Raw genomic sequence first — 16345 nt, 5'->3', positions numbered from 1 at the left:
AGGCCTGAAATACATATGATAAAGAGAAGCTAATTACCTAATGCATATCCTAACTGGACCAAGCTACGTTTTATCCTAGATCAGTAGACATCATCAAAATTATTCTTCATTTATGGATGAAAGGCTCCCCCTTTTAACATCCCTTACTTGGAAAGGGTTTAGCAAACAAATTCGACTCCTGACTCAATGAACCCAACAGCTTCGAACACGGACTCAAGAGCTGTGAATAAAGACACAAAAATAGCAAGGTTGCTACAGTGAGCCCATTATAACCATGAGAACCAACTTAGAACGCGAAGAGTACGGTTCAAGAACCACTTACGTGACAGGAGAACGAGGTTTGGCTAGCTTGAAAGGGGGGTAGGATCAAACCCTAGTAGAGCTTCTGGGGAGAGGTTAGGGACTTGACGGTTGTGTTTTCTGCGAATGAAGAGAAAAGATTAGGCTAGGGCAGACTTAGGGTATGGTTCCCCTTCTTGGGCCAGCCCTAGGCCCAACTAACTTTGGGGCAGCCCTTAAGGATTAGGCAGAAAATAAATGGGCATTACAGATTACTTGGCTAAGTTGTCATCATATGTCATTTTATTATTTTAAAATTTTAAAATTTATGATTTAATAATTTTTAAATTTTTTAAATTTATAGTTTTATATATTTTTATTATTTTAATTCAATATTGTATAATTATAAAATATAATTTTATGATTTGAATAAAAATTAAAAATATATAATAATTTGTATTTAATAAAATTATAATTTTATAATTATACAATTTTTAATTAAAATATTAAAATTGTAAAAATATGAAATTAAACGATTATAAAGTTATAAATTGTAAATTACATATTACATATTACATAATACAAATTATAAATTATAAATTATAAAATTTTAAATTTTAGAATAATAAAATAATAAAATGACATGTGGTGACAACCGGAAAGGTGACTTGACAAGATAGTAACTACTTCAGCCACTTAATAGCCACATCACCACATTGATAGAAAAAAGTTAAGAGTGAAGACCCAATTGAAAAAATAAACTGATTGAGTATTCAATAAACCACAAAAATCTACTAGGAACTCAATTGAAAGTTCTCAAATTTATCAGCGATTTAAAGCATAATTAATTTATTCTTTTAAAAAATAAACTTATTCTTTTATTTGTCATCAATATATCTATTTTTTAAAATTTAAAATTAAAAAATAATTTATCATATAATCAAATAAAAACTTCAAAGACACAATTACTAAAAGAAAAAATGTATGATAATTGAACCTCAATTAAAAGTCGGTTATGAGAAAATATAGTACATTGTTTTTTTTGTGTGTTTTCTTTTATATTCATATAAAATGATTATACAAAGGCTCATGGGATTAAAATGACAATGTTAATAAATATTAAACAAATATTTCACTATCAAGTAAGATAGTAAAGAATTATTTTTTTCTTCAAGAATGGAAGAAAACATATAAAAATAAGAGTAAAAATAGTGAGTTTGTGTCTAACTTATTTTTTTTCTTCATAAACAAGAATAATAAACATGTGAGAGTGGTAAATGAGTACAATACGTGATAAACTCAAAAGCCAGTAAGAAATAAAATAAAAATATCTTAATAAATATTTTTATTCTTTATTATACTTTACTTTTTTATTATTTATTAACATCAAATTTCATGTTGTAAAAGAAACAAAAATATATCTAATTTAATTTCCATCAGTTCTCCATATATGTAACTACATATAATTTAAAAATTTTAAAAAACTTTAAAAATTTAAGATATATAAATATATTAGTTTAAAAATTTTCAAAAAATTTTAGGGGGTCATGGGTAATGATGGCAATGGGTTAGGTCGAACACGGATAGTATCTATCGGCAACCTGACCCGCAACAAAAAAATTCACCCGCTACCCGCCCCGATTCACGCGTGGGTACCCGTTTAAAAAATATTCACAGGTATTTTAAAATTCGCGAGTACCCGTGGATACCCGCAAATATTTAAAAAAGTATATTTTATAAATTTTTAAAATTAAATTTAAATAAAATTAAAAAAAATTAAAAAATATATAAAATAAAATATAAAGTAAATTAAATATAAATTTAATTTAATATAATAAAATATAAATTAAAAATTAATTTTAATTAAATTTAACTTAATAAAACACAAATTTTATTTTATTTTAATTTTTCAAGTAATGGGTTCCCGCGGATACATATAATATGATACCCGCATCCGGCCCGTTTATAAACGAGTATTAAAATACTTGCTACCTGCTACTAGGGCCGCAGTAACAAATACCTGCGGGTGCCAACTATCCATCACAGATTTTATCTACAGATACTCACGGGCACGTGTATTTTTGCCATCCCTGTCATGGACCCCTTTAGTTCCTTAAAAGATCCACTATTCACGGTGGCAGATCTTCAATCAATAGTTTGAGGATGCCAAAATTTTGGTTGAATTACTCTTTTGGTCCATCTTTTCATCCAAAAATATTAAATTAATCCTCTAGTCTTTTTAGTTTCAATTTGGTCCCGATTTTTTAAAATTTGTGCAATTTGGTCATTTTCACTAAATTTCTTGAAGTGGAGCAAAAATTTTGTGTCTAACTTACTTTTTTCTTCATAAACAAGGAAAAACAAACATGTGAGAGTGATAAATGAGTACAACATGTAATAAAATCAAAAGACGATAAGAAAGAAAATAAAAAGCATCTTAATAATTTTTTTTTATTTTTTATTATACTTTACTTTTTTTATTATTTATTAATGTTAAATGTCGTGTTATAAAAGAAATAAAAATATATCTAATTTAATATCCATCAATTCTCGATATATGTAACTACATATAATTTAAATATTTTTAAAAACTCTAAAAATTTAAGATATATAAATAAATTAGTTCAAAGATTTCCAAAAAAAATTGGGGGGCAGGGCCCCTCTAGTCCCTTAAAAGATCCATTATTCACAATGACATATCTTCAACCAATATTTTTGGAGTTGCTAAAATTTTGGTTGAATTATTCTTTTGTTCCATTTTTTCATCCAAAAATGTTAAATTAGTGTTGTAGTTTTTTTTAGTCTCAATTTGGTCTCAATTTTTTAAAATTTGTGCAATTTGGTCATTTTTATTAAATTTCTTGAAGTGGAGCAAAGATTTTTCATTAAAATTGACACTAAAATTATGTCAATTATACCAACAAAACCTTATTCACAAGTTTAATTTTTTATGAAAAAACCTTGATCAGATTTAAGAAATTTAAAGAAAAATGACCAAATTGCATTATTTCTTTTAAAATCTAGACCAAATTGAGACTAAATAAATTGGAGAATCCAACTTCACATTTTGGAAAAAAAATAGAGATAAAAAAGTAATCCCAAAATTTTTATATAAACTAGTAAAAACATTGTATTTACTTTTTTATGATAATAAAATTATTATTTTTGTTATTATTATAATTATAAAATTAAATTAAATATTTTTTATAATTATTATAATTATTTTTCGTTTATAATAACAGTAAAATGATTACAATATGTGATAAACTCAAGGACAATGAGAAAGAAAATAAAAAATATCTTAATAAATATTTTTATTCTTTATTATACTTTTTTTTATTTATTAACATTAAATGTCATGTTATAAAAGAAATAAAAATATATCTAATTTAATTTCCATCAATTCTCAATATATGTAACTACATATAATTTAAAAAATTTTAAAATTTAAGTTATATAAATATATTAGTTTAAAAATTTTCAAAAGAAATTGGGGGAGAAGTCATGGGCCCCTCTAGTCCCTTAAAAGATCCGTCATTCACAGTGGCGGATCTTCAACCAATATTGTAAGGTGCTAAAATTTTGATTAAATTACTCTTTTGATCTATATTTTCATCTAAAGATGTCAAATTGGTTATCTAATTTTTTTAAGTCTCAATTTGGTCACGACTTTTTAAATATTGATGCAATTTGGTATTTTTTGTTAAATTTCTTGAAGTGGAACAATGATTTTTCACCAAAATTGACACTATGATTATGTTAATTATATCAACAAAGCAAACCATCACTATTCACAAATTTAATTTTGTTGAGAAAACCTATATCCGATTTAAGAAATTTAACAAAAAAATAATTAAATTGCGTATTTTCTTTTAAAAATATGGACCAAATTAGACTAAATAAAATTGGAGGACCAACTTAATATTTTTGAACAAAAATAAAGACCAAAAGAATAATTTCAAAATTTTTAAATAAACAAAACATTATATTTACTTTTTTATCATAATAAAGTTATTATTATTGTTATTATTATAATTATAAAATTAAATTAAATAATTTTCATAAATATTATAATTATTTTTCATTTATAATAACAGTAAAATTTAAAAAAATTAAATAAATGATAATAATAATAAAATATTAATTTTAATTAAAAATATTTAGAAGGTAAAATTAAAAAATAAATATAGACAACAACAAAAAATTATTTATACATAAATATCGATATATAAAAAATAAAAAATAAAAAATATATTAAAATATTAAATTTAAAATTATATATTAAATTATATAAATATAAAAAAGTTGGAACTGTAACTGTTTTGTCACCGTAAAGATCCGACTTGATGATGAAAAAAAAAAGAGCAAAGAAACAAACATTATTTGTCTTAAAAAAGTTGACAACTCAGATGTTGTTGGAACCATTTTTTTTGGATTATCCAAATGATAAAAAAATATTTTTAAGTATACTTATATGTTAGATGGAATAACCACATTACATGTAAAAGATTATTCCATTCAATATAAAAATATATTAAGAGTAGTTTTAAAAGAAAAAAATGAAAAAAAAAAATGTTAACAATGTGAAAGTACTTTATCACTATATGCTGACAATTTGGTTTGTAGTAATGGTCATTGTGATGGTTATAGTTATATTCAAGTCATGTATCAAGAATGAAGGCACTGATATTCAAACCACCATTCTCTAATGAATTTCAAAATAAATATAATCCAACCAATACTGACCAAGTATGAGAATGTTAGACTTCTTTTTTGTCTTCTATTGTTTAACATATTTTCTTAAAATTTTTGGGGTGAATGCATGACTTGATACAAAAGTTCTTAGGGTTCATTGTTACATCCAATATTGCATTGAAGTTATAAGATAATAATATTAAAGTAATAATTTATATTTTGTAATGAAATCATGATATTTCAGTGTCAGTTTTTATGTAAATATTCTATTTTATGTGTAACATTTTATTATAATAGTTAGAATTTTTTAAATAAAATATTTGATATCATGAAATTTTAATAATATTCCCCCTTTATCATCAATTATTTAAATGGACATAAATAGTTACATTTGTAAGACTTTATTAGTTCTTTTAATATTATGTAATTTTATCGTAAATAATTAGAAAATTAATGACTATTTATTTACATGTGTACATGACCAAATTAATTTGATAGTTTGAGGTTTAAAATTCAATAACAAATATTCTCTCTTTTGGGATTTTTTTCTTCTATGGGATAATTATTGAATTTGATTTATTTATTTTTTTGAATTTTTCTGAACTATTCTTTTTATGTGTTTTTAAAATATATCGATGGTCACTAATTTTAAATTTTTAAAATATATTAAAAAAATCTAAAATATTAATATAATACATTTTAATGTTCATCAAAGACAACAGCAACAAAATTTAATAGAGAATCTAACCTGGTAAGTAATTAATTGATTTCGTTGATGGCTTGATTAAGAAAATGTGGTAATAATATAAAGAATATAAAGAATGTAGGTGTAAATAAGTGCTTTTTGTCTTAAACCTGATCGGTGAAAAACGTGAATGAAAGATAAAAGAACAACTTGTTTAACAAGTTTTGGATGAATGTTTTGTCAATGAAATGTAGAAGAAGCTATTTCAATGCAATTACGGAGTTTAGTGTAAAGAACATACTCAGCCATTCAAATTCAAATAAATGGAAACAATTCACTAAAAAATAATAAATAATAAACATGAATACCATACCATATAAATTCATATCCACTTGATAGTCTCAGAAAGTGAAAAAAGAAAAATTAGTATATTTAAAAATAAGTTTAAGAAATTAAGGGTGTAAATGTTCATGGAATTGAATTTATCTCGTAGAGTGTGAACACATCGGCAATATGTTATTTGTTTTTGGACACCACTAATAAGTAATTTTTTTTTATTGGGCGAATAATTTATTAGCTTTTTACAATAAGTAGTTTTTGGATTTCTAATAGTGACATTTGTGCAGTTTTCCACATTCCTTTCTTACATGTTTGACGGAAAATATCATTAAAAAAGACTAAATGGAAAATGGAAAAAGAAAGAGTCACTTCTCCTCAGTATTCTTGTTCATGAAGTTATTCCCATTAAATATAATAATAGGAGAAATTTCCACGTTATTTCGTTGGCAGGTGATGATGTTTATTAAGATAAGTTGGAATCACTTATGGCGAATACCGACAAAAAAGCTAATTGAGTCAACGTGAATAATAGACCATAACATTTTATTCCACCACTCTCTGGGTATATTCTTTTATTCCTTAAGAATTAAGATTAAAAACAATAAATATATATTTCTCTTTTAATCATCTTAACTATCTTTTAATAATAAAATTATAATTATATATATATATATATGTTAAATTTTAAAGTAAATAACTTTTCAAATAAAATAATTAATCATAATGATGCTACTTTGGTATACTTAAGACAAGAACAGGTCCATATTTCAATCGAGATTATTTTACTTCAATTTTTAAAAAAATTGAAAATGTAATTCTAAATTTTAAAATAATAAAGAATATGTTTACATCCCCGTTTTCCACCTTTATAATATTTTATCTATTTGTTCACACTTTTCTTGTCGAAGTGTACGAAGCGGTTCCCTTTCGTTTTCATACATTATTTGTTTTTCTTTTTCCTGAATTTCAGAAACTAATATTATGAACAGTAATTATCCAACTTTGAAAAAGGTTTTGGTAGTTTTATCCAATGAGACAATGACACGTTGTTTTCCGACCGACAAATTCATTCCATTCCACCAACACTGACGTTTGTGTTGTGACGCAACTCACCCTAGGAATGTGTGAACTATACATAGAACTACATTTTTAATGCATTATTTAAATTCCTATTTAAAACACACTAACTATGGTACGGAAAAAATAAATCACATTACGTAATTGGTTAAAATTTATTTAAAGTTATAAGATAATTAAAAATATTAAACAATAAGCGAAATAAATACAAATTTATAGTTCTGTTATTAAGTGGTTGTGTGAAAAAATGTTTATTTATCATTTATCGTATAAAAGAGTTTTATAGTTTATATATAATAAAGAAAAATATAAAGGAAACGAAAGTAAAGAGTGATTTTTACATTATTGGGGATTTTTTTTTTCATAAATTTCAATAAAGAAATTAAAAGTGTTAGACTATAAACGATGATTAACTATTGATATATAGGATATAATATGTGTTCGTATCAACATTAAAAAGATTATATTGCAATTAAAGAGACTAACTTACAAGCATGGTGATGCACTTCTATATTCATTTTCATTTTAAATCATTATTTGCGTTTTTTTTAAATAAAAGATAATGTGTTTCATTTTCTTTTACAAATTAGAAACATCAAAATGTTTAGCGATAAAATTGATAAAAATATCATTAATTAAACCTTATTCAATATATGTATTAAGAGAAAAGTTATGTTAATAATGAATCTCTATGTTATAAATTATTAAAATTAACTTTAAGTAATTTTTATTTATATTAAAGTGAAAATAACTATCAATTGTTGGTGAAAAATTTCTCAAAGAATATTTTTTTTAGATTTGGCACATAGTGTTGATAAATGATAAAGGCAGTCATTTCTGCAACGAGCAACTAATGTGCATGTTTGAGCATTACAACGTCAAAGATAAGGTAGGTACACCATATTACTATCAAACTAATGGTCAGATTGATGTTTCAAACAAGGAACTCAGGAGAATTTTGAAGAAAATAGTTTACTCAAGGAGGATTGGTCACTGAAATTGGATGGTACCTTATGGGCTTACAGGACAACATTCAAGACTATCATAGGCATGACTCCATTTTAGCTTGCTTGCATAAGGAAAAGTTTGCCACTTGTCAGTGGAGCTTGAGCATAAGGCTTTATGGGATTTGAAGACTTTGAATTATGATCTAAAAGCTGCTGGTGAGAAGAGAAGATTTCAAATGCATGAGTTGGAAGAATTAAGAATGCAAGCCTATGAATCAACCAACATCTACAAGAAGAGAATGAAGGCTTATCGTGATAAGAAAATTCTAAAAAGGGAGTTCAAACCAAATCAATTAGTCTTGTTGTTCAATTCCAGACTGAGGTTATTCCCAGGAATGTTAAAATCAAAGTGGTGTGAGCCATTCATTAGCCGTATGGAGCCATTGAAATTGAAGACCCTAAACAAATAGGAGCTAGCTTGTTAATGGGGAATACAGAGTGGTGACTTTGTAAGACTCACCATAAAAATAATGTTGAATGACACATGAAGAATATGACGTTAAACTAAAGACGTTAAACAAGTGTTATTGGGAGGAAACCCAACTTAAATAACTAGTTGTTGTTAAATTTTGTATTGCATTATAGATACATACATATTTTGGTTAGGATACATTTAAGGAAATAAGAAGAATGAGAAAAGTGAAGGAATGAATGGAGGAACCGATAGAAAATGAAAGTGGTTAAACTCTTAAACAAAAATAGAGTCTAGAGCTCAAGCCTATAGTTGGTGTTGAGCCACCACTTGCGGGTGTCTTAAGTGGTGTTTACAAATTTGAAGTTTAAAACAGAAACCCTGTATAACCACTCCCATTTAAAACTCATTATATTAAAATTTATTATTGAAATTTGTGCAAATATAAATTTCATCATCTATGTGATTCATCATTGTGGACTCATTTCTTCAAAGATTGTAGAATGTTCAGGAATATTTATATAAAATGACTAAATCTCGTATAATTTAATCATAGTATCTCAAATCTCCTTCATAATGTTCTTTTCATGACCTTATGCAAAACCACATCTCTTGTTACTAAGTGAAAATTGGTAATATCTTCATCCTAGATGTTCATGGAGTTTCTTTTAATTGTATCTACACAATTATCTTTCATCAAAATTTCCTTCATTCTTAATTTCCATAATAAGATGTTAAACTTCTCAATCTCATTTTTTATTGTCATGGTTTTACATTATATTTTTATAGTTTGTTTGGATTGAGTAATTGAAATATCTTAGATTTCACTTTTTTGTTTGGAGAAAATAATTTAATTTCTATTTTAGGGCAAACTCAACTCTACCCTTGAGCCCAAGTTGAGTTTGCTCGACCTTCAATTTGGGACGAGTCGTGTTAACTCTCGGTACGAGTCGACTCCCGAAGATTCAACATGGGTCGACTAGGCCCGACCTTCAACACGAGCCATCTTGGCTCGAGTGACTTGACATGACCTTTACCCCGGATTGACTTGACTCGACCTTTGGTCTGGTCGACTCAGCTCGACCTTCGGCCCAGTTGACACTACTCCACCTTTGGCCTAGTCTGACTTGGCTCGACTTAGGCCTAGACCGACTCGGTTTGACCTTCGGCTTGGACCGACTCAGCTTGATTCGACCTTCAACTCAGGCTGATTTGGCTCGGCTCGACCTTCAGCCTGAGCCAACTCATTTCGGCTCAATCTTCGACTCCAAGCCTACTTGACTCAACCTTCGACACGGACCGACTCGACTAGCTCGACTTCGACCCAGACAAACTCGACTCACTTTTAACTCGGACTGACTCGGTTCGACCTTCAGTCAAGATCGACTCAACTTGACCTTTGTGAGTGGAGTAAAATAGAGTGAAATTTCAAATTTCTTATACTTTTGAGATTATTTGAAATTCTTTTATTTTATTCATTTGAAATATCTTTCAAAATTTCTTAATTTTAAATTATTTCTAATTATTCTATCCAAACAAATCATCTTAATAAATAAAAATATTAAATTTTTTAAATAAATCAATTATCTTTTTATATTATCTCGATCTAAGTTGAGATATGCATAATTAGTACATCAAATAAGTTTTGATAAAATATAAATGAGTTCTTTCTCTCAACAAAATTTACTTTTTTTTATGAGCTGACAAAATTTACTTAGACATATAGTTTCATACCATCATAGTTTATATTTACTTTTGAGAATACATTTTACATAAAATTTCGATTAACGACAATCATAATATACTCAAAATTTTTGTAATACATTATTATAATATTATTATAATATGATCATAGTAGAATAATACAATTGAAGTAAGGGCTCTGATACAAAAGTGATAAAATATTAACTTACAACTAAAATAAAAAATAAGAAATGAAAAATAAAATTAATAATAAATAAGAATACAATTTTCTAGATAGAAGAAATAACAGTGCTTATGTAAATTAAAAGAAAACAATAATAATACTATTATAAATTAAACACTTTCTTAAAAATAAGAAACTACTTCTATTTTCTTACGTGGAGCAACACGAGTTAAAAACACGGTTTTTAAGCGGATAAGAAACCAAAAATTTAGCTTTATTTTAAGACTACTATAAAACAAACTTAATTTCTTGTTCTCAAAGAAAATATGAAGAAAGCTGGCAATTTTTCCATCTCTTTGTGAAGTTCTCTGTGCCCTCTATAAATATAGGCATCAACGCTTATTCTGTTGTCTCTGTTCTCATTCTGTAACTGTGCTTGTCCTAAGTTACAACCCACCGCTGACTAAGATGGCAGTATCTGCGGATGTCACCCACGATGTTGTGTCTCTCCTCTCTTCACCCGAAAGGGACTATCTTCTGAGGAACAACGGCGATCAGGTAACATCTTCCAAACTCTTCTTAAAAGTTTTCCCTTTTCTGATTGTTTTGGAAAGCATCAGACAGACATAATGGTCCCTCACTTTACTTTGTTTTTAACTTTAATTGTTTCTGCTTTTATCGTGGTTTGTTTTGGGGAACCCATTTTGTCTGAAGTTTCAGTATTGTTTTTTCGATCATACGTGATGGAAGGTTAAGGGATTATTCATGGGTTTCATGAGATATTGGCCAGTGGCGTGGGTAACGGTTTTTTTTAACACACACACATATGATGTTGACTTGACTGTGCATATGTTATTTCTGTTGATGTGAAATGGAATTAAGAGTTGGCGTCAGATATGCTGCTGAATCAAACGAAAATTCGATTTGTGTTAAATTGAATTCTGTCTCTGTTGGGAGGGTGTGGAGGCTGAAAGATGGGTTAATTCGATTTTAAAAAATGAGGACCGATTTGGTTTGAACGGTAATTGCTCATTCCATTCTGATGAAAGGAATGGTATTTCCATTTTGTTAGAAATTGCTGTCATTTTAATGAACCAAGTGTGACTGGGTTTACCTCTGGTTTGGACATTGCAGCTCATATCATTTTGAAGTGATAGCTTTATTGAATGAAGAAAAATCATGTTTATTTCGTATAGACTGAAAATTGTGGTTTCATATGCTCTATTTTGGAATTCACAGGTGAAAATTGAGAGCTTGAAGGGAAAGAAAATTGGTATATATTTTTCGGCATCCTGGTGTGGTCCCTGTCGAAAATTCACGCCAACTTTGGTGGAGGCATACAATGAGGTTGTGTCAAAAGGTGACTTTGAGGTCGTTTTTGCCTCGGCTGATGAAGATGACGAGGCTTTTAAAGGGTACTTTTCCAAGATGCCATGGCTTGCAATTCCATTTTCTGATTCAGAGACACGCAGCCGCCTTGATGAATTGTTTCAAGTGAGGGGGATTCCCAATCTCGTGTTACTTGATGAAACTGGCAAAGTTGTGACTGAAGATGGAGTTGATATTGTACGTGAATATGGTGTTGAAGCATACCCCTTTACATCAGCAAGGATCCAAGAATTGAGAGATCGGGAAGAGGAAGCAAGGAGGAACCAGTCCGTGAGATCACTCTTGATCTCTCCATCTCGTGACTTTGTTATATCATCCAATGGAAACAATGTAAGCTAGCAACTTCACTCTGTTTGTATGAGATAGCAGTTTCCGTTAGTTAATGCTTGATAGTTTGTTTACCTCAAAAACACATTGTTCATTTCCGAATTTGACTTTTCCTTTCATGTGCACGCACATAGGTACCTGTCTCTGAGCTTGAGGGCAAGACAGTTGGGCTGTATTTCTCTCATAGCTCATTCGCACCAAGCAGTGACTTTACTCCAAAGCTTGTGAAGGCTTATGAGGAGCTGAAAGCCAGGGGGGAGAACTTTGAGGTTGTATTGATACCCTTAGATGAAGATGAAGAAGCATTTAAGGAAATATTGGGAAGTGTGCCTTGGTTATCCTTGCCTTTCAAGGACAAATTCTGCGGGAAGCTGGCTCAGTACTTTGAGCTTTCAACCCTCCCCACTTTGGTTATCATTGGGCCTGATGGGAAAACTCTTAATGCTAATGTTGCTGAGGCTATTGAGGATCATGGGGTTGAGGCATACCCTTTCACTCCTGAAAAGTTTGCTGAGCTTGATGAAATTTTGAAGGCCAGGGAGGCAGCTCAAACCCTTGAGTCAATTTTGGTGTCTGAGGATCTTGATTTTGTCATTGGCAAAGATGGGGCGCAGGTAAAACCTTTTATGACAAAAATTATGTTTAGTTCATTCCCTCTTTCCCTTCATTTTATCTTCCTCTCATTCTCTTTGTTTTGGTATTAACAAGTTAATATTTTCGATTCCCATTTCAGGTTCCTGTGTCCGAATTAAATGGGAAGACCGTTCTGCTTTACTTCTCAGCACACTGGTGTCCTCCATGCCGCGCATTCCTTCCAAAACTTGTTGATGCATATCATGAGATTAAGGCAAAGGGCAATGCTTTAGAAGTTGTTTTCATCTCCAGCGACAAAGATCAAGCCTCCTTTGATGAATTCTTTGGAGGAATGCCATGGTTAGCACTTCCCTTTGGCGACTCTAGGAAGAGATTCTTGAGTCGCAAGTTCAGGGTATCTGGCATCCCCATGCTTGTGGCTATTGGATCAAATGGCCGAACTTTGACAACTAAGGCTCGAGATATGGTTTTGCAATATGGTGCTCGTGCATACCCTTTCACTGATGAGAAAATAAAGGAATTAGAGGCAGAAGAAGATGAGATTGCAAAGGGGTGGCCTGAGAAGTTGACACATGAAACACATGAGCATGAGCTTGTGTTGACACGCCGCAGGGTGTATTACTGTGATGGATGCAATGAACAGGGCCACGCATGGTCGTATTACTGTGAAAAGTGTGACTTTGATCTGCATCCAAAATGTGTGTTGAAGGAGGAGGACAAAGGAAGCAAAGATGACCCTGACGTTAAGGAAGAAGACAAGTCCAAAGATGGATGGGTTTGTGATGGAGAAGTCTGCAAAAAAGTCTGAAATCTGCTTGTCAAGCTTTTGGTGATGATTACTTGTTAAGGTCTTTCTGATGAGTTAATATTCATATCTGCTTGTGATAGCAGTGGCGTGTCTTTTGAGTTATGCAGAATAATCGGAATGTTTGGATGTTGTATTGTGTTAATTATGGTCTTTACTATATGGTATTATAGTTTACTCTAATTCTTCTTTTGAATAATCTGACTGTTCTAAAGTTGGCACTTACTTCTACATGATTAAAATCTTCAATATTCCAAAGATATCATATACGCGAGACATGACTTGAGTGCAAAATTTACGATGGAGACAGTAGCCTAAATTGTGATTTTATTCATGTGTGTGAACTCTCCCTGATTTGGAGAAAAAGCTGCAGGGGATAATTTTGGCTTTGAATGTGACAAAAGCTGCAGGGGGCTTTATTGTTAATTTGATGGTTGTTGTTGTACGGGCTAGAATAATCTTCTAAATAGTGGTATAGATATCTTATTAGTTTATTGTCTTGAGAGGGTATCTTTATGATCCTTGTTTCAAAGAAGATGGAGAATGGTTAATTCATCTACCTGTTGGTTTAATTAGACATGTTGATAATGGGGTTAAGATGAAGAGGTTGAAATCACTATTTAGTAGTGAATTTGAGAAGAAGGATATGAAACAACTAAGAAGATTATAAAGATGGAATAAAGACGAATCACACCCAAACAAAACTCTTTCTATGTCAAAGGCAATACATCCAAAAAAAATGCAATAAAAGAAATAGGTATGTAACGAGACTCTTTAACATATATAAATCCTTGTGTTTAGTTTGATGACACTTCTTTAACTTTTTATGATTATTTAGTTTTATATTTTGGAGATAACAAGACCACTAAAATTCAATTCTAAAAGAGTGAATGCTTCTCAGTATATCTTCAATGCATCAAAAGTCCCTGGAGAAGGAACTAGAAGAAACAAAGAAATAACTTGAAAACACAAAAGCAAGGAAGATAAACATGTTACGGTGATGGGATGATCCAGAGATTCAACCCAAACAAGAAAAGAAAAAAAAGGCATATGTTTTGGATTCATCACTTCGAAAAGACTATTGTTTAAACATTTCAAAAAAGACATTCCGAAAATTTATTTTTTAATTTGGAAATTATTTCTGAAATACAAATACTCAATCCGGACAATATTTTTATATTCTGAACCGAATATTCCAAAAGATATTTTCTTCGGATTCAGAAATACTTTTCGTAACATTTATTCTAAAATATAAAAAGATTTTTATGGATCGAATATTTGAAAGTCATTTCCAGATGTCAAAATAATTTCTGAAATATATCCGAAAAAATTAATAATAAAGAAGTACAGAGAATTTTATATTTTTAAAGGGATAGTTTGGGAATTTAAATTTTATAGCGTGCAGGAAGAGAAAAGGGGGTGCAGGAAGACATACCCGATGATCAGAATAAATGAGGCTTGGTTTGTGTTTTTGTTTTAAAATAGAGAAGGAAAACTGAGCCCAGTATGTTCTGGATTGGAGGTGGGAACTCCCTTTCATTTTATTTCTTTCGATACACCCAGGCACCCAGGGCCATTCGTTATTGGTCATTTACTCATCCGCTCCCTTTTCCTTAAAAGGGAATTTTTTCCTACGTCCCATATTTTCTTTCTACACCCTCATATTTTCTTCCTGCATACCATATGTTTTAACATTTCAATTATATCTTTATTGTAATTATAGTTTTGGATTGTGTAATCCATAAATATTTTAGGTTATATAATTCGGAATGTAAATTTATATTCCACCCCCGCAGATTGTAAAATTTGGAATTTACATTCCATGTCTTTTTATTGTTATTTTTTATTATTTTTCTCACACTTCATATTATTATGACATTTTTATTTGTTTTAGTGAACACTTGTGAATATTTTTTAGGGTGGAGATAGAAGAAGATTATGGGGATGGAGGTGGAAGAAGAAGATGGAATAAAGGTAAAAATGAAGATGGAGATGGAAGAAGAAAATAGGATGGGATGCAGTAAGAAACTTGTTTATGATGTACAGTAAGAAAATATGGGGTGCAGTAAGAAACTTGTTTATGATGTACAGTAAGAAAATATGGGGTGCAGGAAGAAATTCCATTCCTTGAATTCATCAGCTCCTTCTGGTTTAGTCTTATTTGTATTTTGCCCAACATCTTTTGCACTCAGCAGCATTTTTGTTTTGTTTGTTTCAGAGATTCCATCTTGTTTATGTGGCCGTATTTATACATACACATATAATTCACGTTTTCTTTTTAATAAATTTAATTATTATTAGTTTTGGATTTAATTGATATTGCTTTTCCGCTCTTATCATGCAAAAATCTTTAGAATTTGAGTATAGGATATCGGATTTGTTTAATAATTATAATAAAATTTAAAATTTATGTTATGTTAAGTGTCAATTTTACTTTAATTAAAAGTTTCAGTAATTACGAAATAATTTTTATTAAAATTAATTTTAAAAAAGTAAATTATATATTCTTTTTTATTATTAAATAATTAATAATTTTAAATAATTATTTATATATAAAAAAATATTTATTGAAAGGATAAAATGTTAAAATAATTATTTTAATTTAAAATTAAATTTATTTAAAAAGTAAAATTGAAAAAAAGTGTATTAAAAAGTAAATCCTTTTCACACACACACACACACATATATATATATATATATATATATATATATATAAAACAAATTTTATCTTAAAATTATAAAAAATATATAAAGAAAGATATATCAATTTTTATAATGTTATTATTATATAAGAGGAGTATTTATGATTTTTTATCACATTAACTACTCCATTTGTATTTATAAGAATAAAACCAAAAAATCAGTTAAT

General features: G+C 29.0%; 1 protein-coding gene across 1 annotated transcript; it reads left to right on the top strand.

Moving 5' to 3' along the window:
- Positions 1–10676: 10676 nt before the first annotated feature.
- LOC114177887 (probable nucleoredoxin 1) lies at positions 10677–13675 on the top strand. Its single transcript, XM_028063477.1, has 4 exons — positions 10677–10919; positions 11601–12080; positions 12212–12691; positions 12811–13675. The coding sequence occupies exons 1-4, from the start codon at positions 10830–10832 to the stop codon at positions 13477–13479; spliced, it is 1719 nt and encodes a 572-aa protein (XP_027919278.1). The 5' UTR covers positions 10677–10829; the 3' UTR covers positions 13480–13675.
- The last annotated feature ends 2670 nt before the right edge of the window (positions 13676–16345 follow it).

This window comes from Vigna unguiculata, chromosome 3 (genome assembly GCF_004118075.2).
Source record: "Vigna unguiculata cultivar IT97K-499-35 chromosome 3, ASM411807v1, whole genome shotgun sequence".
Classification (NCBI taxonomy): Eukaryota; Viridiplantae; Streptophyta; class Magnoliopsida; order Fabales; family Fabaceae; genus Vigna; species Vigna unguiculata.
Note: the sequence above shows the minus strand (reverse complement) of the source record. Positions and strands in the feature narration are given on the sequence as shown.